General features: G+C 44.3%; 1 protein-coding gene across 1 annotated transcript in view; it reads right to left on the bottom strand.

Moving 5' to 3' along the window:
• Window positions 1-1421: 1421 nt before the first annotated feature.
• The window catches only part of LOC144720655 (tetraspanin-5-like), a 31963-nt gene continuing 7609 nt past the window's right edge, over window positions 1422-25775 (bottom strand). The window contains exons 2-8 of the mRNA XM_078597574.1: window positions 9570-9620; window positions 8824-8970; window positions 7915-8085; window positions 7251-7376; window positions 6117-6164; window positions 5081-5197; window positions 1422-3464 (exon numbers count right to left, since the gene is read on the bottom strand). Of these exons, the coding sequence (XP_078453700.1) occupies window positions 3399-3464; window positions 5081-5197; window positions 6117-6164; window positions 7251-7376; window positions 7915-8085; window positions 8824-8970; window positions 9570-9620 (726 nt within the window). The 3' untranslated portion in view covers window positions 1422-3398. The remainder of the gene's footprint in view (window positions 3465-5080; window positions 5198-6116; window positions 6165-7250; window positions 7377-7914; window positions 8086-8823; window positions 8971-9569; window positions 9621-25775) is intronic.

The following is a 25775-nucleotide window of genomic DNA, read 5'->3' as shown; positions in this document are numbered from 1 at the left end:
ATTGGGTGTTCTTCCCAGCCTGTATTCCTGGATCACGATTGTCTTTTACACGTTGAAACAGGTCATTTTGCATCCTAATTGCTCCAGACGTTAGTGGTCGAATCGATTCTTTGGGCAGGATGGGTGCATCATTTGTGGGGGTAAAACACAAAAAAGGGGTGATTATGAATTTTATTCGCCATTATACATTGGTGACATTGCAGGTGTTTGTCAAGAGGTGTGGGGAGGAAGACTTGATTTGTAGACTTGGCAGCGTTCGGAGTGCAGGCCGAGGGGTCTTCGTTGAGATACAGGGTGTTTCTGGGCGAGGTGGTTTTATTTTTCTTCTTTAAAGGGTATTCGAAAAGTATTCTGAAAGCGAGAGCCGAGGGGGGAAACAAGAGATCACAAGAATATATGCTTACCTAGACACTCGGTCACCGCGCGTCAGGGATTGTGATCGATGTCCATTTTCACCCCACAAGGGACTCGTTACAAAAAAAATGCAACGCAAAAAAATGTATCCCAAAAAACCCCACGTTACACTTCTCATTATTACGCTTTACAGAGGCAGTTTACATGGGTGTAATCGGTTGAATCCCACCACCATCCAACAATCTATCAAGCGGTAATGCAGGGCTTTATCAAAGTGTGTTGCAAAGTGGACACGAGAGACCTATTCATTTAGGAGTTGATTCCCGTGTTAAGTCACTGCCAAAAATGTATGAAAAGAGCGCTTTTGGAGTTTGCATCAATATTGCACGAGTCATTTGACTTAAAGACATTGCAGATGACCATTGCCAAATGCAATGTGCTAAAGGCCAGATAATTCCCTATGTACCTTGGCTTAATTATACAATCAAGCATACTGCTGTGGCAATCCATACGGAGCACGGTGCATTTATTTTCACTTACAGTGGCATCCACTTGATGGCTACATTTCCCTCAAGCCAATTAATCGAAGGCGTTTTGAGGCATATGTAAAGATAATGTCTTGCGTTTAGACAAGAGCTTTAGGTGAATATATGCACGACCATGAGAATCAAAAGCGTGAAACGTTTCAAATTAAACTATCGCTCACGATCCTGGATTTTAACTTGTAACATGTCAGGTAGTGTCATGAAGGTGTAAAAAGGGTAAAAGGTATTAAGTTAATTTAATTAAGAGTGCTACTCAATCCAACATACTTAAGTGCTTTTAGATGAAAAAAATCTACTTCACAAAATTGCAATATACAAACAAACAATTCAGAAGATGGGCACACCTATTAACATCTCTTCACCCGGATTTTTTTTTCAAAAGCAACATTTACAAAACTTAAAGATTCCTGTGATCAATTTGAATGGCCTGGAATCGATCTACAATTAATTCACACATATCGGCACTGAGCGAGAGATGAATATTTAACAATGAATTGTAACATAAGAGGCGCACACAATACATTAAGAGCGCAGTGCATTTTATTTCCACACACTGTTGGAGTCATACAAACACTGAAAATGTTACATCAGACATGTCTTGTACTGTAGGTGGGCCATTTTTTTCACAAGGTTTTAAAAAAGTTTACAAGAAGGGGTGTTTTTTTCCTTTATTTTGTATTTCAAAAAGCCTAACAAAATGCTTTCCAATCTGATCACATACAGGAAAAGCGATTTATATTTACAGTACAGTAAAACAGCTATGCATCTTTAAATCATTACCGCGCAGAAATCAGAACAACAGTCACACTGGACAGACCTGCATCTAAAAGTAAATGGCATAAACTTCACACAACTTCACCGCCTGTACACTTAATAGTTATTAACCTCTTCACTGGCTTTCAACAGTTGATACACCAGACAAACCCAACTGTACATGAGTGCCAAAGATCTTGTAGATGAAAAATATTCAAAAAATTTAATACAAATTATAAGTTTTGGGTCTAAAGCTAAGCACGTTTTTGGAAGAACAACAACAAATGCGTGGATACTTAGCGGAACTTTCTTTCGCCGTGTGTTTTTCTCTCTTGCTTTGTGGCGGCTTCACTTATTCCGGCAATCATTACAGTAGTTACAACTTTTTAAATGTTTTTTTATTTCATTTTTCATATCTAGACATTAGCAACTTCAGTGCAAACTAAAGAAAAGAAGATTACGATGTGATAAATAAGAAAAAAACTTGCAACACTAAAATTTAATACACTTTGCTTGCATGCAGCCTATAATAAAAGCATGCTAGAGATTGAATATCTCCGGGTGCACTGACTTGTTTTGTAAATCTTTAAGGGCTTGCTGTAGATGTTTTAAGCAATACTACACAGGACTCCTGTTCAGCAATATACTATGTAACACGTACTTACAACGGATAAATTAAAAGCACTGCTACTTAGTGGTAGTTTAAAATTATAGCAAACTGGGCCGAAGAATAATAAATCTACTGACGGTTTAATACTAGAAGGTGGTGATGCATTCAATAGTGAAATCTGCTGCACTGCAGCTTGCATTTAAAGAACACATTCCACTGCTGTTAAAATGCTTGACAAGAGTGAGTTAGTGGATGAATGGCAAATATTGTTCAACATATCTAACAAAAGACAAAAGAGTGCTATGGCTAGTGAACAAACTACTACATGAAAGCTAAATGTAGCTGTTACATAAGCCACTCTCAAATAAAGCTCATTAACAACTGCTTATGTAGTTTACTGAGGTATGCCACTACATTCAAGAAAAAAGATAAAAACAATAAAAAAAGCATTCAGTGGCAAAGAAAAAAGATGCCATCTTCACCGATTGGGAAAAAGTGGTCTAAAACAGTAAATGTATACACCCATTGTGGCTTGATGGAGAATCATCAATTGTATATTGTGCATGTGATGCAATATGGCAACAAAACAGTTCTGAATTTGTCTTAGGGAAAGTACAATAAAGATTTTTTTTTACAAAATCAGGAAGATACTTGTATAATGGTAAATTGTTAAAAGAAATTAAATAGGTTGACTAACTGTTCAGGAATGTAAATATTCTTTAGCAATTAACAACCACCAATTACATCCTCAAATCAATGTCCACCTATAGAGCCTTTATTCAGAACTGCGGCAAGTCCATTCAAACTGCATTGCCCAAAACAAAATTCTCATACAACTAATAACAATAATGGGTAATTTTAAAAGTGTGTGTGTAGTATAAAGTCAAACAAGTCAATTGGGACTCAATGATGTTGAACAAACATACATTTACAAAGTCTGAAAAATAGGGTTTATTTAACAAGTTAGAAAAAGAAAAACAAAAAAGGCGATCTGAGAGTAATCTAATAAAAATGTAAATCTAATTTGTTGTGTATTGCAGGCTTCGGAATATAATAACTGCAGACACACCAACCCATGCTGGCCAAGATGCAGGGCTATACGAGCAGGTACTGAAGGCCCACAGCTGTTTGTCGACTCACCAATTGGCTTTCACTGCTTCAACATCCCCTACTAAATTCTGTGCCAAACATATCCCAAATATCTGCAAAAGACACACACACAGACAGAATTTTAGTGTATGTTTTCATTTTTAACACCAAAGACAATCCAATTATATGATAATTGCATTAAGAGATGAACAATTGTCCATCTGGAATGCTTGCAGCCAGGCAAGCCATACATTAACATCTGAGAATGGACCCGAGAAGATGATACTACCATCCATAAAAACTTCAGAAGGCCTCTAGTGCCCAATAATACAGGTAGGAACAACAGTTCCAAATGCCCACCAGGGATTATTTGTCTGTCGTGCATAGCCATGCCCTCGATTTGTATTTCATAGAGCGCTTCGGGCGGGTTCAGCACCACGTGACGCGCCGCCCCACGCAGCTTGCGCCGCATGACACGGATCGCACGAATGCGCTGTCCAACCAAGTTCCTACCTGTCCACTCCGAAGGAACTTGTTAAATGCCACCTATTCATGCTCTGTATAGAACCATCCTTAGAGCTGGTTTGCTCTCAATGAAATTAACATTTCATGCTAAATTTTTCTGTAGTTCAAGGAAATGACTGAAACTTAACTTGCTACACTTGAGAAAATGCTTTAATCACAGGCAGCTGAAAAGATTCCAATGAAGAGTTCGTGGTAACTTGCTCAGTGCTCTGATGGAGGCAATAGCCCCACTGCTGAATTTTTTAAATTGTTTTCCAATTGTACTTTTTTATACAAATGACCTTTTCAATCCAAACAGTGGCATATTTTAATGAATTATTATCATTGTTGGAGTTCACTTTACAAACTTCCCTTAATGTAATCATGCAAATCAGTTCTTCTAACGTCTAAAATTCACAACACCAATGATGATGCAGAGGTCATATTGACCGGCAACCATTATACATCCACCTGTAAAACACGTTCCTTGTGATAATTAACACTCCCAACATTGTCAATTTACATGCAGTGAGTGAGCACATGATTCACCATGGGACCCCAGTCATCAAGAGACAGCTAAATGAGCCAGAAATTGAGAGACCTGGATAAAAATGAAAAAAATGTTGTATGGTGGGTAAAAAAAAAACCGCAGGTGCCTTTGTAAAAAGACAATTAGCAGAGTAAAGAATTACCTGCCATGGTGTCCCATCTAAATGCAGTCACCCATATTGTAAAATGTCCAAAAGAGAACACTGCATGTTAACCATTACAACTTCATTACTTTCGTATAATGAAAAACGTTATGAAAACATAACACTTTTTAGGTACTGTATTGTTACGTCTCAATAGAATTAGCTGCACATGGCTAAGTGTACCACGTGGGTTACAATGTACACAATCGAGAAAAAGCTGACACCATTTTTCAAATGAAATGATTGATAGCAACTGTTAGTTGATGGTAATCAAGCCTTAAGACGTAGATGCTTTTGACTCGGGAAATGTCTTCAACATTCATCCTCCTGGCAGGCCATAATGGTCTACGAGTGTTGAAGTACAACAAGAAGTGCTCACTGCATTTGCCAACGTCACAGAAAAATCACCAAGCCAAAAGGGAATTTGCATGCAGGCCAGGATGGGGGTCAATTTGAGGGATTCGTGTAAATATGCGGTTCTAAGTCCGCCATATCACGAAGCATAAAAATTGTGCACAGATGTGTTTACGTACCTGTACAAGTGCAATGCCGATGAATATACCTGCCACCAATATCAGATTGTTTTGCAGCCACTTCTCAAACTGGGTCACACACCCTTTTGTATAAATGTAACTTTGCTGCTCCAGTTCCTGTTTTGAATGCAACCACACCCACATATTGCAAGATTAGAAACCCACGTGAACTCTGACCACGAAAACAAACAATATGCACAACAGTACGATACACTTTTACCCATTTAAAAGTTCATTAAAAAGAGTGATAACTGTAAAATATATGAAACATCGATCCTTCACTGCCTACATCTTCATAACACTCAAGTTTCGATGAGGACTTGAACAGCATCTTAATACTTGAGTACACCTGACCGTCGCCCTCACATGGGTTATTTCTGCACGGATTCACAGCTGCACGGCATTTTTACGACAACCAAAAATTCAGAAAGCACACGGGTGCGGTTCGCAGCTGCGCGCGGGTTCAGGAGCGGGTGTTGCATAGGCGGCGCACTGCACCGGGCTGTGCCAGACTCCGCACGCGACTCTGAGTCGATTGCAGGCAGCTGCATCGCGCCGATTGGCTGTGGATGGAGAGCCGTTGAGTTTGGAAAACAATTCTGCATGTTCACACCCAATGGACCATGGACCGCTGAGGGCTGCCCTCACTTCCTCTTCTTTTATCTCAAAATATTTTGGTTTACAGAAAATGCTGCCAAAACAAGATTTGTAGTTTAGAGTCCGCCATAGCCACTGGTATAATTTTTGGCTTTAAAAAAAATAATATTTAAGGGAGATAAACGCATGTCAAAGATAAACTAAAAGTTTTCTGGATAGAGAGAGAAGGGAGGAATAGCCCGACTGAGGAGCATATGGCATTGTCTGAGTATTCCTAACTACCAGCCTGTATTAGTGAGCACAGTGCCCGGGGATAGTTTCATCTGATAGTTACAGTCGTTCATTTTTGTGCAAGTTTTGTATGTACATTCGTGAGGGTCAGGTGTACATAAATATTGCATTACAAACTGGTGTATGTTCAAGGAAACGTTTTGCTTACCGCTTTTAACCTTACGTCATATCCACACTGAGTGTTCACAACATCTTCCTGCAAGTAACAAACAATTAGTTTCTTTTTACATTTTCAACAGATTGTGGTGTATACAAAACAGTTAATTGTGTATACTATTTTACATTGAAAATTAATTTGGCCTATGGGTATTCGTCCCTTTTTAAGACTGGTATGACACTGCTGCATTTCGAAAATTAACATCTAAGCTGTTATTAACCCTTTATTTTGGTTGCCTGGAACTAGTAAAATCAACAATGCTCATAACTTAGTCTTGTAATAGAGCCAGTTGGCATTGGTTGAGCAGCTGAAACCCCACTACTGAACAGCAATACTGCTCAGCATGACCAGACCATATTGCTTTCAGGATGATAAACTTTGACACTGTCCAAGACAGTCACTGAGATATCATTACATGAAGTATAAATTTGAAGAATGCCCACAAGAAAAAAAATTTGCCCTTGTGAACAAAGGTTTTCAGCTCCTATTTGAAAGTATATACTATCACTCACCAATTCGATATAAATGTTAACCATAGAATCAATGTGTGCACTTTTCCCAATCCTATTAGGGTAACTTCACTTTGAAGTTGCAGAACTCACAAATTGAGGCGTTAAAAGTTGGTGTAAACAGGAAATGATGAGAGCCAAAATAATTCTCAAAATCTTTACCCACTTGGCATGAAATACATTCATGGGAAAAAAAGTTGAGCAAGAGGCTTTAAAAAAATGTGAAGTTATGTATTCGCTCACATTAATCTCTCAGTTTTGAAATATGAGGGAAGCAGAACATTTAGTTTCGTGTTACACAAATGATTAGCAAAAAAGAAAGACAACAACGCATTCATCCTCATTTTGCACAAGACCAACCATTGTAATGCGTATGTGTACATCTTAGAATTATCTTAATGCGGCTACACCTTACAAAATAATCAATTGCACAGTTACAATGTGGGGCAAACTGGGACACATTCGTCGGTGGAGAGCATGTGGGTCTGACAGGAAACATCTATGGGGGTTCAGCTCATGCACACATTCTTCAAAGCGCTAAAACACGACACTTTTTAAAACCAGTCAAAAAGGGAAGACTAGCCAGCAGTGGCAATGTGATTATCTCTGTTCTCACCGCAGGGTCTTTGACGCAACAGGAAAAGGGAACGCCGCACTTTTCCCGGCTGCGGTTTTTGATACTACAGTTGAAGTAGATGTTCTGATCCCAGTCAAGAGGACCATGGGCACCGCAGCACTGCCACTGTGAAGCACGCCGATGAATGAAAAAATACTCAAAATATATGTGTTTCTAACAGACATTCCTGCTACTACTTTAATAAACATATATGTAAACTGGCTAACTTAGGTAGCTATGTGATGCTTATAATTTATCAACCTATGGCATGGAAACTCAATTTTACATAAAATATGTATTTTGCAGTAAAATACATTAATTCAGTTGCTGAACAAATAGTAAGCTCCTCACTTATCCAATTTGTGTATACTATTTGATGACTGCATCCTGATAACTTGCAGAGGTTCACCAAAATGTACACCATTATATTTAAATTTTACACACATCGCAATTGTCCAGTGTTCTCAAAATCCTAAACGTGAAACTTATACTAATGACAAAAATTATAATCACACAGGTACCTCAGAAGTTACAACTAAATATTGGTAACTCCAATCCATCTAAAGAGGACTCGTTAAACATAAAGGTAATATTATATTAACAAACATCAATATATTATAAGTAAACAATATAGCAGGAGAGCAAAATAAGGAAGTTATCTTACGTAATCTTGTGCAAAGTCAATGAGGTTTTGCAGGTCAATGTCATCACGGTAGGCCTTCACGTTGTTGTAGATGAAAAAGTTCAGTTGGTCACGAAGCCAGTCTTTAAAGACGAAGGCAAGCACTCCGGCGGTGAGCTCCAGGAAAAAGATCAGCCCCAAAAATGTGGAAAACTGGGTGGTACAAATAAACGATGATAGATATAAAGAGCGAGAATGTACTCCATCAAACGGCTATACAGCACGTAATAACTTTAGATGGAATTGTATGCGAAGTTTTGTGACACATTTATGAAAATCTCATTACAAATAGGCACAAAAATATATAAGGTTTAAACGTAAAAAGAATGAAGCTAAATTAACAAAAAAATGTAAATTATAGCACAGTACATTTGATTAACAACAACAATTTAGTCAATGTTTGATTTGAAAAAAGAAAAAAAACTTGTTTAAGGTACATTAAAGCCAGACTTAAGTAAAGCTGAGACAGGCTGGGATACTACTCAAAATAAATCAAATCTATTAATAAAACAAAAACTCCAACTTCTACATTGCGCATGTGCCCAATAAAGCTGCACATGCTAAAAGAATACATGAATCTGTACAGAAGCAGTTCTAAAGCCACACTGGTAATCCACATGTACATTATATTTATTACAATGTTTGGGGATACCATCTAGGATTTCCTAGCTATGACAAGCAAATAACATTCCTACACACAATTGGCACAGAGCTTTACTGCACACAGGCTAAATTAGTGCATGAACAATGTTGGGTTGGAGTTTTTAAGTTTATTTTTCAACATGTATTTGCAGCAGCCATTCTGGCTTACCTTGAATTCAGGTTTACTTAAAGGGGTTTCAAGAGATGTTATCATATTCGAATAATATAATTTTACTGATGGCAACTTACGAATTTGAGGAGGTAGGTATTCTCCCTTAGGGCACCAATGCAGCCAGCAAAGCCCAAGATGAACATTACGGTGCCAACCACGATGAACAACCACACTGGGTCAAATCCTTTTAGGTCCGTAATCGAAGAAAGGTTTGATAGGACTCCCTGTATCAGACAAATAACACAAAATCAGGATTTAGAGTGCATACTTTTCAATCAAGGACACTGTTAATAAAAACAAGATTCATCGGGGACAGCCCTGTAGTGTCTGCACACATGTTTGACTCCCTATTTTTACAATACACAACAGGTGGCATTATAAGTACTGAGGCCTCATGTCATGCAAGTATTGAAAATGGCTTGCGATATATTATAGCACATGGCTGTGCGATTACAAATGCTAATTCTAAAGCCATGGTTTCGTATCAACATTTAGGAGAAAAGACTATTACTACATTGTTAAACATAAAAAAACGAGCATTGCTATAAAGTTACATCACTAAAATATAATAACTTTAATTAAAATACTGGCAAACACCATCATAATGTTAATGGCTAAAAGTAGGTTAAACAGTATGTGGAATTCTTTCCTCTGTTCCACATAATATTATGTTTCAGGACTGCATTAATAAATGGGCATTGTTTAATTAGGACTGCCCTATTATGCACAGGGGTGTAAAGGGTGGTCACCTAAATGATGAGAACAGAAAAAGTATCAACATTCTCGCGTACATATTTCAGTTAAAATAATACTAGAATCGTACCTTTTCCGCCCATGCCCATAGTCCTATTGCAAGAAATGCCGCACCAACCAACTGCAAAATAGAAACAATTGATAAAATTAAAGAGGACAGATATCCTTTATAAAAAATGCACTGTTTAACGCTTTCCAACTAAGGTTGAGAACGTGAATGTATTTGCCGTGGCATTGAAGAGCACTGTGCGGTACTGTCTTCCTTTATCTAAACCTCGCAAGTGTTATATAAAATAGTGATAGATATCGAATGTTGTGTTTGAGTCTATACAATACAAGCTTTGTTAATTTGCCCACAATTAACTTTGGGTAAAGTTGAATTACATTCCTGTGAAGTCAGTGGGATAGTTGTGCTTGGGACACATCTTGTGGTCATTTGACATTAAAATGCTTCAAACATTGTGAAAACTTTGAACTGAAGGCCAATGAGCAAATTGGTCTGTACATTGAAGAAAGTAAAGAAACTAATCCAATGTTATCTGCTCATCGGAATTATCACAAAATTTTAATTGCGACTAAAGATAATATATTCCAACAGCTCTCTTCATAAAGAATGTGATTGAATGGAACATTAAATAAATAACAGGATCTTTGGGTCCCAACTGAAGCATGCACAGAACATTCGAGATTAGTCCATCGAACTTGTCTTCGCCTGTCTTTGCGCTTCATCAACACAGCAATTGAAAAGGTAGTTGATGAAAGGGCATTTTGAAAATCAATGCAATTCTCAAACCTACATGTCGACAAATTACATTAGCATAGCTCTATGGCTTGGGAACAAAGGGACTGCTGATCCGACAACTTAATTTTTCTACAGTTGAGTCCGTCTAAATTACATTAACAGAGCTTAAAAATTATACATTAGATGCATTTAAGACTAGATTGTTAGACCCCCTATCACACAACAGACATAATGGCTGTTGTAACGATGACAATATTAATGTTTTGTCTATTAAACAAATAAAACAGTACAGTATGCAACTGTAGAATATCAGTTGGGGCACAACGCATTCCCTTGCAATATTAATGTACACGTAAAACACAAGCACCATCATATATAGTTTATACTACACGCAGTTTACATATGTAGTGGTGATACGCGCTGGGTGTATATGTCGTGTGCCAGCGCGTATGTACGGGTGTGTGTGTGGTGACGCGCGCTGACGGGGAGGAGCAGGCGTCAGTGCGCGGGTGGGGGTAGTGCTGCTGATTGGCTGTGTGCCGGTGACGCGCCCAGAGGGAGTGATCGGGTAGCAGCGCGGTGTGATTGGTCGGAGAGTGGAAACACGCGCTGAGCGGAACCGGATCGTGGGGATAGCGCGTGGGGATTGGGTAACGGAGGAGCGGTGCCGACGTTGAGGTCCGCATCCGCTCCGTCTCCCGGGAAGAAGGGGTATATAAGGTGATGCACAGAGGAGCAAGGGGCAGAAGTGGAACCATCTAAGAATGAAGAGGAAGGTGCAGAGATAGAGCCCGGAGAGGAGAGTAATGGAGAGTAGAAGCTGAGTGATGTATAGTGTGTAGCCAGCGAGATAGAACGGTCTACACGAGCTGAGTAATGTATAGTGTGTAGCCAGCGAGATAGAACGGTCTACACGAGCTGAGTAATGTATAGTGTGTAGCCAGCGAGATAGAACGGTCTACACGAGCTGAGTAATGTATAGTGTGTAGCCAGCGAGATAGAACGGTCTACACGAGCTGAGTAATGTATAGTGTGTAGCCAGCGAAAGAGAACGGTCTGCACGAGCCGAGTATGCATACGGTGTAGCCAGCGAGAGAGAACGGTCTGCACGAGCCGAGTATGCATACGGTGTAGCCAGCGAGAGAGAACGGTCTGCACGAGCCGAGTATGCATACGGTGTAGCCAGCGAGAGAGGAAGGTCTGCACGAGCCGAGTATGCATACGGTGTAGCCAGCGAGAGAGGTGCGAGGTCTACACGAGGCGAGTGGAGAGTGTAGCAGAGGCGCAGAGTCTACACGAGGCGAGAGAGGAGTGTAGCCGAGGCGCGGAGTCTACACGAGGCACAGAGAGCCGGCAGCACAGAATCCAGAGTCAAGAGAAGTGCGGTGTGAAGAAGAGAGGCCACGCGTTGTATTGTTACAAGTCAAGATTTAATAAAAGAAGTGTGTTCCCGTCAAGGAGTTTCCTGCCGTCATTTTCCAATACTTCATCTGGCGTCAGAAGTGAAACGGGCTTCCAAGTATGGAGACGAGGAAGACCCGTAGGACCCACGGGATTGACCGCGAGGAAGACCTGGACGACTCGGAGCCGCTGGTGGCGGGGGGTGAGGAAGAGGACTTGCCCACGCTGCAGGGTCCGTCGACGGCGCCGGCCGAGCGACCGGGGACAGACGCCGGGCTTCGTGAGGCGCACTCCCGACTGGCGGAGCTGCTGCTCGCCGCCGCGTCCATCTTGGCGGAGATCAGCTCGTCGGGAGGAGCGGGGACGGTGGGGGACATTTTACAAGGTCGCCCCGCAGATTCCCGCCAAAACGAATGGGGGATTCCCGCCATTGCGCCTGGGCCTACTTTTGGCGGGAACGGCGAGCGCCACGTGGTGGTGGGTTCCCAAGCGCGCGCATCGACTTCATCAGCGCGCGAGGGGGTCCGCCATCTTACGTCTGCTGCTGGAGCCGCCATCTTAGACACCGACGGACAGGCGGAGAGGAACCACGAGGCGGATGACTTCATTTTTCAGCAGCGCCTGCCCACGTTGTCAGCCTTCAAGGCGGAAGGCGGAGACTGGGGCCAATTTCAGCGAAGGTTTTTGGCGCATCAAGAGATGTCAGCGTGGTCCGATGCTACGGCGCTGCGGGCATTGCCCGCCATGCTGGACGACGATGCGCTCGCGGCCTTCAGGGCTGCACGGAAGTCGGACCGCTCCACGCTGAAGGATGCGCTGGGTTTGTTGGCCAGGGTCTACGGGCCTCCCTCTACATGCCGCCATCAGTTCTACGCAAGACGGAAAGCGGCCACGGAGACCGCGCTGGCCTATCGCACGGCGTTGCTGGCTCTTGCTGATGCTGCGTTCCCTCGGATGGACGAGGAGGGCCAAGACGCGATGGTTTTGGAGCAGCTGCTCAAGTTGGCGCAGGACCTGGGGGTCCCTATCAACACAGCTGACGACATTGATATTTCTTCTTTGAGAGTCGCCACGAGTATTCAAGCGCACGAGGCCCTACAACGGAAGCAAGGCGTTGGTTGCAACGCTGCTGTCGTCGCAGCCCCGGGGTTGGTGGTCGCCGAACCCCAAGTCGTCAGCCCACGAGAGGAGGCGTTCGCCACGGGACGACCAGGGGACTGGAGGCCGGGGGCCCGGTCGCCTCTGCGATCGGCCCGAAAGTCGGAGCAACCAAGATCTACTCCGACCCTCGTCACGTGCTATAACTGCGGCCTCCGGGGCCACGTGGCGTCCGGGTGCCGCGCTCCGCGGCGGCGCGCCATGGGAGCTCGGCTGGACGACGACCGAGAGCCCAAGTCATCTCTACAATCCCCGGCAAGTCGCGGCACCTCACACGTTCGGCCTGTTTATTCGGCACACATGGGACGCCGCGTTGCGGCGGAGGAGGGCCGGTTAAGGTTCGGGGATTCGGTTCGGCGAGGGGGGTTCGGCCGGGACCAGGGAGACATTGAATGGGCGGAATTGGGGCATAGAATTGTGGCTGCTTCGGCGGGTTCGTCCGTTGTTACGGGATCTATTGATGGGGTTGAGATTAGGGTGTTAGTGGACACGGGGGCATCGGCAACTATTATATCGGACCTCATTTATAATATTCTTCCAGTCCAATGTCGTCCGCTGCTTCCAGTGGATGTGCCATTTTACGCCGCTAATGGGGGATCGTTGGGCATTATCGGTCAGGTTAGGGCGTCCATTTGCATTGGAGATATCAAATTGTCGGGGCCCGTTTTCGTTTCGTCTTCTTTGGCAGTTCCGTGTCTTTTGGGCACTGACTTTTTGGCTAAAATGCCCATTAAAATTCTTATCGATCAACGATGCATTGAACTGCCATCGGGTCGCCGGATTTCATTTTTGACGGGCCCTACTGACATTCGGACGGCGTGCGCTACGATACAAGCGGTGGCGACGCAGACAGTGCAAGTGCCCCCGGGTTCACAGATGTTGATTCCCCTCCGGTTGCGAAAACCATGGGTGAGGGAGGCTTCGGGACAGAGTATGCTTTTGGGTCCTTCTAACAAGGCTGTCGGGGGTCTTGATTTATCGGTGGCTCACACTTTGGTGCGGGCTGACAGGGATCCGTTTGTGATGGTTTTGAACGCGGGGTCGCGACCAGCTGTCATCCCGCAGGGCACCGTGCTGGCTCACGCGGCGCAGGTTCCTGGGGATGATGGGTTGGTTGCGCAGGTGGGCTCGAGCCCCGCGCGGAACGTTGAGCCAAGGGAAGACCTTGAGTGGGTCCATTCGTTATGTGCCGCATCGGACGATTTGTCGGCGGCGCAGTTGGGTGCGCTGCGCGAGTTGCTCATTGAATTCTCTGATGTATTCAGTAAACATAAGTATGACATTGGGTGCACGGATTTGTTGCACCATCACATTGAAACGGGCGATGCGGCGCCGGTCAGGCTAAATCCCTTCCGACTGAGTCCCGTGGAGAAGGAACATGTTCAGTCGGCTGTTAACGATATGCTAGAAGCCGATATTATTTCACCCTCCTCTAGCCCGTGGGGAGCGCCTATTGTGCTGGTTAAGAAGCAGGACGGGTCCCTGCGATTCTGCGTTGATTTCCGTCGCCTGAATAAGATCTCTGTGGCTGACGCGTATCCGCTCCCCAGGATGGATGAGTCCCTCGATGCATTGTCTGGTGCGCGATATTTTTCGACTCTTGATTTGTTATCGGGGTTTTGGCAGTTGCCGCTCGACGAAGAGTCGAAACCTAAGACAGCATTTCGGACTCCAGGGGGGCTGTTCCAGTTTAACCGGTTACCCATGGGACTTCACTCCTCTCCAGCGACGTTTCAGCGACTTATGGAGCTGGTTTTGTCGGGCTTGCAGTGGGATACATGCTTGATTTATATGGACGATGTCATTGTTTTCAGTAAAACGTTTGAGGAACACCTCCGGCGATTGAGAGGGGTGTTCTTGCGAATGCGATCGGCTAAGTTGAAATTTAAACCGGCCAAATGTCACCTCCTTCGTAGGTCCGTTAGATACTTGGGTCACATTGTCGATTCTTCGGGGATCTCCACCGATCCCGCGAAGACGGATTGTGTCGGTTCGTGGCCGACACCTACGTCCGTTTCCGACGTGCGTAGTTTCATCGGGTTTGCTTCTTATTATCGGCGGTTCGTTGAGCACTTCGCCACTATTGCAAAACCCTTGCACGCTCTAACGGCGAAGGGAGTGAAGTTCAAATGGGGACCGGAGGAGGAGGCCGCGTTTCGCTCCCTCCGGGACGCCTTGGTGGGTGCCCCACCCTTGTGTTATCCCGATTTTGCCAGTCCCTTTTTGCTGGACACGGATGCTAGCAACACGGGCATTGGGGGGGTGCCATCCCAAGTCGTTGGGGGTGTCGAAAGAGTTGTCGCCTACGGTAGTAGGGTGTTGTCTCCGGCGGAGCAGCGCTACTGTGTCACCCGTCGCGAGCTGCTTGCCATTGTTTTTTTTGTGCAGCAGTTTAGGCCATATCTGTATGGTCGTCACTTTACAGTCCGAACGGACCACGCGGCGCTACAGTATTCATTGAGGGTCGCCCAGCCCTCGGGCCAGTTGTCGCGTTGGTTGGAAGTCCTCCAGGACTATCAGTTTACGACTACGTACCGTAAGGGGTTGCGACACACGAATGCCGATTGCTTGTCGCGGTTGTTGCCTTGTGATGAATGCGCGTGTTTGTCGGGATCGGCGCGCTGTAAACCGACGCTTGCGGGGGAGATGGGGGCACTGGCTGCGACAGCGGGCGCACCGAGTGGGGATGATTCCACTGCCTCTCAGGGTCGGGACTCGCTGCTCTCGCTGTCGCTCAGCGAATGGGGCCGCCTCCAGATGGCGGACAGCTCGCTGCTAGCAGTGCGCCGCAAGGTTGGGGGTCCCGAGGGGGACCAGGAGCGTACCGGCTCCTATGTACTTGAGCGGGGCGTGTTATTGAAATGGGACAGTTTGTCCCGGCGGAACGCACTCGTGGTGCCTTCCGCTGTGAGGGGGAGGGTTGTCTTGGCGGCACACGAACGCCTCTTGCACTTGGGAGTTAACAAGACGCTTGCCCTGCTTCAGCGTGACTATTACTGGCCGGGAATGGGAAGTGATGTGGTGCATATTCTGAAGGGGTGCGTTGAGTGCGCCAGGCGTAAACCACCGGCCGTGGCAGCTAATCCACCGCTGCAATCTATTCAGGTCTCGCGTACCAACGAGCTCGTTGCACTCGATATTTTGGGGCCCTTCCCAGTCACGCCGAGAGGGAATAAATATTTGTTAGTGGGGGTCGAATACTTTACCCGATGGCCTATGGCGTGGCCTCTCGCTAACCAGTCGGCAGCGGCTGTGACGGATGCCTTCGTCCAGGGCTATGTCCTGGACAAGGGGGCTCCCGAACGCCTGCTGACCGACCAAGGTAAAAATTTTTCGAGTAAATTGTTGCAAGAGGTGTGCGATCTGTTGGGTACCAAGAAGGTGCGTACCTCCCCGTACCACCCGCAGACGGACGGGATGGTGGAGAGACTCCACAAAACCTTGACTTCCATGCTGTGCCAGCAGGTGTGCGAGGCACATGTAGATTGGGACCTGCAGGTCCCGGGAGTCCTTGCCGCGTATAGAATGGCCCCCCATGCAGCTACGGGGTTTTCCCCATTCTATTTGATGTACGGTCGGGAAGCTGACCCGCCAATAGAAACGCAACTTGGCCTGTCCGCTCCACGAACTAATTCTAATTTGGCAGAACATATTAAGTTTAATATTCGTAAGCTGACAGAGGCGAGGGAGGCCGCACGGCTTAATTCGCGGGCTCGCCAAATTGCTAATGAACGGTTGCGGGCACGGAAGGTGTCCATGCACGAATGGAAACCAGGTGACAGGGCCTGGCTGCATTGCCCTCAGGCACCCTTGGCTACGTCGCCTAAATTGTTGAGACCGTGGAGGGGACCCGTGGAGGTCGTGCGCGTTGCACGGCCCCAGTGCGTTCAGATAAAGTGGGGAAAGCGCCGGTGGTACGTTCACCCCTCCCGACTGAAACCGTTCTCGCCTCCATATGGCCTCCCCTTGTGTCGTGATGGCCGGGCGTGTGACGTGACCGGCGACCCAGAGGGGGAAATGTCTCTGCCTGATCCACACGTATTGTCGCCTGATCTGCTCCCAGGTGTCTCGGAACTGACAGCTGCCGATCACCGGCGGCCGGATCTCCGCGGCGGGGCCGGCCCTTTCAGGCCCGTTCCGCGCCGTCTGGAGCGGCCGGAACCGCCGGACGGTCGTCAGTGTCCCGCCCCATACGATGGACCAGCCAGACGGACTCGCGCCAGGTCGTGCTACTTTGCATGACCTGCCTCGTGAGGAGTCGGGGCAGTTGGAGCGCCTCGTCACTGCGTGTAGTCGCAGGGACGTGGGGCGCGTTCGTTTCGAATTTGCTCGTATCGTGTTATTGTTGACTTTTCGCGTTCATTGTCAATCTGTACATAGTTATTCTTGTTGTTGTTGTTGTTGTGTTATGTTACGGGGCACACTCGGGGGGTTATGGGGTTTTTTTTTGTTGGTTGTCATTTTATCGTCGTGGTTGGTTGTTGTTAGCAGCCGGGCCGGCTGCGAGCTATGTGGGAGGGGGTGATGTAGTGGTGATACGCGCTGGGTGTATATGTCGTGTGCCAGCGCGTATGTACGGGTGTGTGTGTGGTGACGCGCGCTGACGGGGAGGAGCAGGCGTCAGTGCGCGGGTGGGGGTAGTGCTGCTGATTGGCTGTGTGCCGGTGACGCGCCCAGAGGGAGTGATCGGGTAGCAGCGCGGTGTGATTGGTCGGAGAGTGGAAACACGCGCTGAGCGGAACCGGATCGTGGGGATAGCGCGTGGGGATTGGGTAACGGAGGAGCGGTGCCGACGTTGAGGTCCGCATCCGCTCCGTCTCCCGGGAAGAAGGGGTATATAAGGTGATGCACAGAGGAGCAAGGGGCAGAAGTGGAACCATCTAAGAATGAAGAGGAAGGTGCAGAGATAGAGCCCGGAGAGGAGAGTAATGGAGAGTAGAAGCTGAGTGATGTATAGTGTGTAGCCAGCGAGATAGAACGGTCTACACGAGCTGAGTAATGTATAGTGTGTAGCCAGCGAGATAGAACGGTCTACACGAGCTGAGTAATGTATAGTGTGTAGCCAGCGAGATAGAACGGTCTACACGAGCTGAGTAATGTATAGTGTGTAGCCAGCGAGATAGAACGGTCTACACGAGCTGAGTAATGTATAGTGTGTAGCCAGCGAAAGAGAACGGTCTGCACGAGCCGAGTATGCATACGGTGTAGCCAGCGAGAGAGAACGGTCTGCACGAGCCGAGTATGCATACGGTGTAGCCAGCGAGAGAGAACGGTCTGCACGAGCCGAGTATGCATACGGTGTAGCCAGCGAGAGAGGAAGGTCTGCACGAGCCGAGTATGCATACGGTGTAGCCAGCGAGAGAGGTGCGAGGTCTACACGAGGCGAGTGGAGAGTGTAGCAGAGGCGCAGAGTCTACACGAGGCGAGAGAGGAGTGTAGCCGAGGCGCGGAGTCTACACGAGGCACAGAGAGCCGGCAGCACAGAATCCAGAGTCAAGAGAAGTGCGGTGTGAAGAAGAGAGGCCACGCGTTGTATTGTTACAAGTCAAGATTTAATAAAAGAAGTGTGTTCCCGTCAAGGAGTTTCCTGCCGTCATTTTCCAATACTTCACATAGACAAAATAATTAAAACCAAAATAGTTGTACGAATTGATTTACAAACGTTTGGGCCAACTGAGTTGACTCTTCTGAAACAATCGAGCACTCGAGTCCGTGCAGATCACCCCCATAAATACCAAAGAAATTATAAAAAATAAAAAAATATATTACACTGTACAGATGATGATGATTATTATGGATTGTGGCCAATTCACTGTCCCGATGACGAGCACTGCGTTGGGACAACTCCGGCTGTGTTCTGCTCTCACAGCGATTTTATTTGTCATGATGATGATGCTATTGATGGTAGTGATGGCCATAACAGTAAAGGTCGTGATGATGCAGCTAATCCATGTATACACGTCTCCAGGAAGTCATTGGCATGGCAACAATTGATCCAAGCTTTCATCCAGATAAGAAGAGAGACCGACCCAGATGTTGGCAATAAATCATCAACTTTTTGGATATAACCCCACTTAGAATGATCCAGAGGTGTAATCCAGGAAAAATATAATTCTTCCAATAATTATCTGAGCTTTTGCATGATTAGCGTAACCCAGAAGTGGCAGCAAATTCATCCTATCTGTTGTGTGCTGCTGGGTAAAAGGAGTAAGTTAGACAACAACACAAAATATGTGCCTAAAACGACACACGTCAAATCAGATAAGAGTATTTCTACTGTTCGTGGCTGTACAAAATGTTGTTTTTATTGTCAAAGATTGCCTGCATACGACACCGATGGACAATTTGCAAATAAATGGGGTTATTTCTGCATTCTTCCAAATATCAATTGCAGAAAACACTTACGAAGCTATAGTGGAAATTCAATTTCACACCATCTTTTAGGGAATGGGAATAAGCTTGCTCTAAAGTACAGAATGTGTGTGAAGCCATCTCTCTAAATCACAAGTGCAATATGCACTTCTCAGTCCAACCGATTTCATTAGCAAGTGTATTTCACGTTCCAATACAAAATATACTGTGAATGAAATCGATGTACAACTTCTTTGGAGACAATACTGAGCGCACGTATGAATAAATTAATACTCATTAGAAATAAAGATTATTTCCCTCACCTTCCCATGTAAAAATACAGACACCTCGCTCACGGTCCCCACTCGATGGGGCAGCGTGCCCAATCTCCCCCTTCTCTAAACCCAGGTGCACAGCGTTCGAGACTTCTGTCAACGGAGTTTCCATACCCCCACCCTCGTCGAAGTTTGTGCTCCAAACCGGGCTCCTACTGAAAAAAAACTACCCACAGCTGAATGCCTCCTCAATCCACTGCCATCTCACATTCCTCTCGATGTGAAAATCTATTCCACACCTACACATAAGCGTATTTCAACGCACCATCATCTGTGTTCTCAGCATTACATCATTAATTTTAGACACCAACCATCATTTCCTGCGAGTGACTTGTTTTTTTCCAAGCTCTCATATGTTTCTTACTGGTCAATGTCTCAAATTCTTGTTCTCCAATACAAGCATTTTTGTCTGTCAGTGTAATAATTAGATTCTAGATTTGAAGCCTTCGTGACTGCAAGGATTCATATTCTTAGGTTTTTTCGGTAAAGTCACGTAGGTAAAACATTAAAATTAATGAAAGTAAAATAAAATAAAAATCACGACGTTTCGGAGGCAACACCTGATGACGGAGACTTGTGTTGCCTCCGAAACGTCGTGATTTTTATTTTATTTTCATTAATTTTAATGTTTTACCTACGTGACTTTACCGAAAAAACCTAAGAAACATTATTAAATTCTCCACGCTTCTTCGTGCACCTTCATTTGCCATTCTCCATGTACTGTATCTGCTCCAAGTGTCAGAGCCGAAAATATACATTGACTTAAAACTTTCTTTGTAAGGCACAACTGTATGCTGCTTTTCATAATCTTAGTTGAGTTTTCCAAAAAGCATTCCAACCTTGCCTCGTCTGCCTCTTCAATTCATCATGTTGATCCAGTTCAAACACTCTGCTATATTCCAGTTTCGTCCCTTCAATTGTTTATGGAACTTGCACAAGACCTTTCATTTTGCTCATTTACTTTCAGCCTAACTTTGCAGTCTTCTTTATTAAGTTGTATTATTTTCTGTCGTCTGTTTTCATTGATTTGTACAGGACTCATTGGCAAATCTTAGTCATCAGCAAATAGTTCCTCCATTTATGTATATATTTATAAAACATATTGAGAGCGTAAAATTACATCTTGCAATGTTATGATACAAATAAATATACTATTTTCTACTCTCAATTCTCATGAAGGATACCTCGTATTAATTAAATAATCACAAGTTTAGTGTCGTTTTAAACTCAACATTCCTGCCACCACATTTCTATACTTCGACATTTCCACAAGCACTACCAATTCAAATTTGGAGAATTTAATCCTGTTTTTCCAATAAACATTCCATCTACACCATACGTCAAAAACAAGGACATGACTTGGCAAGAAAGCACTGGTACGTCTCCTTTGAAAAGGTTACACAGCCAAGTCAACCAAGCCGAGATGACATATCAGGTTTCTTGGCTATAAAAGAACCAGCTTCAAACATTACTGCTGTACAGCCTCCTTTATTCGTATTTTTTTATTATTATTTATAACCGCTAACAACTCCGCTGGAAATTGTATGGGAAAAAATGTGCAACATACAAAAAAGTAGGCTGAACTGCACTTTGCAGAACGCAATAAAAAAACCAGCACTTTTGAATGTCTTTGTACTGCCAGCAATTAAAGCTGTAGTAAGTCCAAAATGTCAGTCTGCACTTTCAGAGGGCGTGGTCAGACATGTGGATTTCATTCATATTTTACAAAAAAAATAACACATTAAACCACCAGTTCAATCCGTATGTGGTCTGCAGTTAAGCCAAAGCATGCACAAAACATGACCCGGATGTTGCACTCGTATTGAGTACAGAAATGCCATTTAGTTATATCAGGTCAGTCCCAAGTGCAGTTCTGAGTGCAGCCTCGCACCCACTTCAATTCAATAACCGACGCCGCTTCTCCGGTCTGTCAGGATGGGAGAGAATTAAAGAGTCGGTACAACTTCCCATTTCGTGCCCAACTCCGCATGTAAAACAACGTATGAAAGTCAACACTGGTGCTTTCAATCTCACATTTACATGCTGAAGTTGAAGCAAATGCTTGGGGTGACATAGGTACCCTGCATTTAATTCAATATTTTAGCACGTGTCAATTTTTTTATCGAAAAAATTCCAAAAAAACACTTGGGGATAGAAACAAAAGACACCAACAGTAAGCATCACACAGGAAGACAAGGTATGGTACAGTTTGTTGCTTTGTAAAGAGGGGCTCTAAGTGGGGAAGCATTTTTTTTAGTTAGTGGCTAAAACTGTTTGCAGCTCGTGCCAAGGTGCAGAAAAGACAGGCCGGTGGGTAGTGGTCTGGGGAAGTGAGGTAGCAGAGGGGTGGGCAATCAAAATCTCTCTGCATCACTTACCCATGGTCCAAAGGGGAATTGCGAATTGTTAAGATTAACTAACTTGTGATAACCCGCTCAGTGTCTTGAACACTGAAATATGATGAGGCAGATAAAGATTTATCATAACTACACCACATGATTCAGGGTCACAGTTTGATTCAAGTTTGCATTTTTTTCTCACGTGTACCACCTCATTTTGCACTGTATGGACTATGTGTCATTTGTAACGTCTGTCGTGTCTAGTTTGTATTGTCATCTTCCTTCCTTGGACTGTAATTTTCTGTCTCTATTGTCTCGTTTGTACCATCCCATTGGTATTGTTTCATCCGTGTTAGGTCCTGTTTTTCCCACCAAAGTCGAAGCAAAAGACAAAATAATAAGTCATTCATAAATGGATGATTTCAAGAATATATTGTTTATTATTAACACATTCCATAGCCATCTTGGTGCGTTTTGTCTTCCGGTAGAAATATTTAAATTATATGGTGACTTGAATAAACTAACCACACCCAAAAAAATGTCAGCCTGGAAAACTCCTGTTTTAAAAACATGCTGCCAAAGTTAAACAAGTGAAATATAGCAATCCACTATCTAACCACCCAAACACAATGCCGTCTGTACGAATGACAAGATAAACAATGTGTTTCACATTGATAACGATACGCTTAAGCAACTCAGCACTGGAAATCCCCAACTATGAGCCAACAGATATGCATGTTACAATCACTGGAGTGTCTGCAATGGCTATGTACACAGCGTATGACGCATGCTAAGTGAAGAGCGGTCTATACTCTGCTGGGCTAGATCTTGAGCATCAAAGTCATGCCGTGTGGTCAAGTATTAATCATTTGTGATTCACCAGTGGCAACAAGTTGGAAGACAATTCATCGTTATACGACTTCAATGGGGATGTTAAAATCGAAAATGTTTACAAACATCCATGCATGCAAAACCATTTCTCACAAGTTACTGTTTAACAAATTGTTGATAAAGTGTTTCAGGGTTCAGTCAGGGTTGTGGAGGTACCAAATTCATACGAGAGAACACACGGACGCAAACACAAATATAAGCATAAATTAAGTCCACGTGAACCAACTATTGGTCTCATATGCCATAAGCATTATTACCGAAAGAACCCAGAATAAGTCTACATATTATCGACTGCCAGTACACTCACCAAACTTAATAATCAGGCTACAGTCTACATTATAGACTGCCAGTAGACTCACTCCGATTAAGAACCAGCCTACAGTCTACATTAGTGGTTTTTAGTTTTTAATATTTTTTTGTTCACTTTATTTTCATTATTTTTATATCTATGTGACTTTACTGAAGGAACCGAAGAATATTAATTCCTGCAGTCACGAAAGTTTTAAGTGAAAATATAGACATGAAAAAAATCTTACTGGGGAGTATGACTGTATGTAGCTGTGACTTTATGAAAACTATCACGTGGATGACAATCTATTGCTAGAAAGGTAGAGGATTACTTTCAAAAAGATGCAGCAACACTTACCGAAACTTCAAAACAGCCTATGCTTTCCTCAAAAAGGTAAGTTACACGTCACATTGGTACCGAGAGGTTTGATCTATAAACACCCAACATAAGTGTAGTGATCCTATGTGCTTTACGTGATACCACAACCGCAGTGAATTCAGGAAAACCTCAGCGAACTCGGGGGTTACTTTCCTGGATAAAACAGTGTTATACAACACTGCGTGAGACAAATAATACTGTATATCATATTCTTGGGTCTTTTGGTAAAGTCACGTAGATAGGTTCAAAGAAAATAACGTCACTTTACCGAAAGACCCAAGAATATGAATTCCTGCAGTCACGAAAGCTTTAAGTCAAAATACTGTATACCGTATAGGGAATATAGGGGTCTGATATTATATCCCCCTGTTTAATTCTACACGAATTCCTCCCTTGTTATTTTAAATAAGGGATGGAGAGTCGCTCTCCATCTCGCGTGTGTGTGTGTGCACGCGTACACTCAAATTCACCGCAACACAAAAGCCCCATTTCCATTGCTCTTTCCGCCCAGCGGCACTTACGCCCCAAAACACTGCATTTCCAGCCCGATGTTCGCCCCCCACCAAACTATCGCGGTAACTTGAACGTTAACGATTCACCATCTTGGCGTCCGTATGACTAACAACCCTCAATGAGTGAGTGGACTGCTCGATGCATGTGGCAGCTTGTGAACGTTGGCGTTATGCGCCTTGTGTGTTGCATACGGTACCCCTGTTCAAAATATCATACGCAGAAAAACAGACACGCGGTGAACACACCGTTCTCACAGTCCCTTCATTCACACCATAATACCGTCCCACTCTTAGCAGCATCAAACCACGCAGAGCCGAAACATCACCCCGTGTTCCGGAAAATAGACCTCATTAGGCAAACCGTGTAGAGTATAGCCAAAACACGCGTCTGATAAAGCCGCGTTCGAAGAAATGTCCTTTGAGTACATGTTGTAATAATGAACAGTTCCTGCACCTAAAAAAAATGCTGCACCTACAAACGTTGGGGCAAAACAGCATCTTACATTGGACCTCGGACCAAGGATTTTATAAAAACTTCCACTTCACCTAAGACACTTGAATTGTTTGCGAGGAAGCAAACGGAGGATAATTTCGCATTAAGCTGCACCAGGTCGACCAATGAATAAACATCGAAAATGTAAATAGCCTGCAAAAATTTAGTAATAAATACATGGAATTATGTACAGACTATAAAGTAGAGAATATGTCATGGTAAGTACAATGTATGACAAGTTGCGCACTAACTTGTTAGATAGTGTATAAGCCATAAGAAAGTACAAATGTAATACATTCAATTATATGGCTATACCACCGCATGTTGGTGGTGGTGAGAGATGGGGAAACTGGCACGCACCCTCGGAACGACGACTGTGCAACAGCACAGTGCACAGCGTATAGCAACCCGGAAGTGCTTGTTACGTGTTGGTCTGTACAATAACACAGATGAGGACATTTACAGCACTACATACACAGAAGCAGTGGATTGTTTTTACACACCGATTTTAATTCGTTTTTCAGCTGGCTGGACCTTTCAGCTAGCTCGGGTTTTATTGTATTTAAACAGTGGGCTGGTTTGCTTGCTCGAGTCAAGGAAAAACAACACAAAGAGGCAATGTTTAGAAGTGTAAAAAGAGGCATTCTTCACACACCTTTGGGTTACATTGCAACAGCAATTTTGGTAAAGATTATATTTCTTCTATCCTTTTGAAGTCATATGATCGTACGCACACAGGCTGGCTTGCATGCCATTGCCCAAAGCGCTGTACATGTGGTAAAATAAAAACCTAGCAACAACAATCACCTGCGCAACCAAAAATACCCAAGAAATGCCATACGAGTACTGTAAAGAAAATGCAGTGCGACGAGTTACCCCATCAGATCAATACTTCAGTGTCACGGCAAGTCCTCGCTTAACGCGCGGTGTCCACACGACGCGTTTTCGCTATACAACTCGGTTCTTCCATTAGGGAACACTTTTTGCACAACGCTTAACGTGCACTGGTATAATAGCACGGAACGTGGCAGATATAACTCGGTTCATGAGCGGTCAAAGACGAACTATTTTCTTGAGCTGCGCAGCTGAGCGGTACGATACAGGACAGGGAATGATACAAGTAATGCAGCGTACTCTATCCGTGTGCGTACTGTACATCGTATCTCGCCAAACTTAATCGTTACATTATTTATGGGGACATTTTTTCGCTGCATGCGTTTTTCGCTTAACGTGGCGCTTTTCAGGAACGCATCTACCACGTGAACATGCTGTACAATTGCCATAATTGAGAAAAATTTAGAAACAACAATGTTATAATTTGTCAACATTAATTTGTTGAAAATACAAGGTACATCTAACCATCTAACTTCAGTTCCATTAACAGTTA

Source organism: Lampetra planeri, chromosome 9 (assembly GCF_965212315.1).
Source record: "Lampetra planeri chromosome 9, kcLamPlan1.2.h2, whole genome shotgun sequence".
NCBI lineage: Eukaryota > Metazoa > Chordata > Hyperoartia > Petromyzontiformes > Petromyzontidae > Lampetra > Lampetra planeri.
This window is presented reverse-complemented; position numbering and strand designations above follow the sequence as displayed.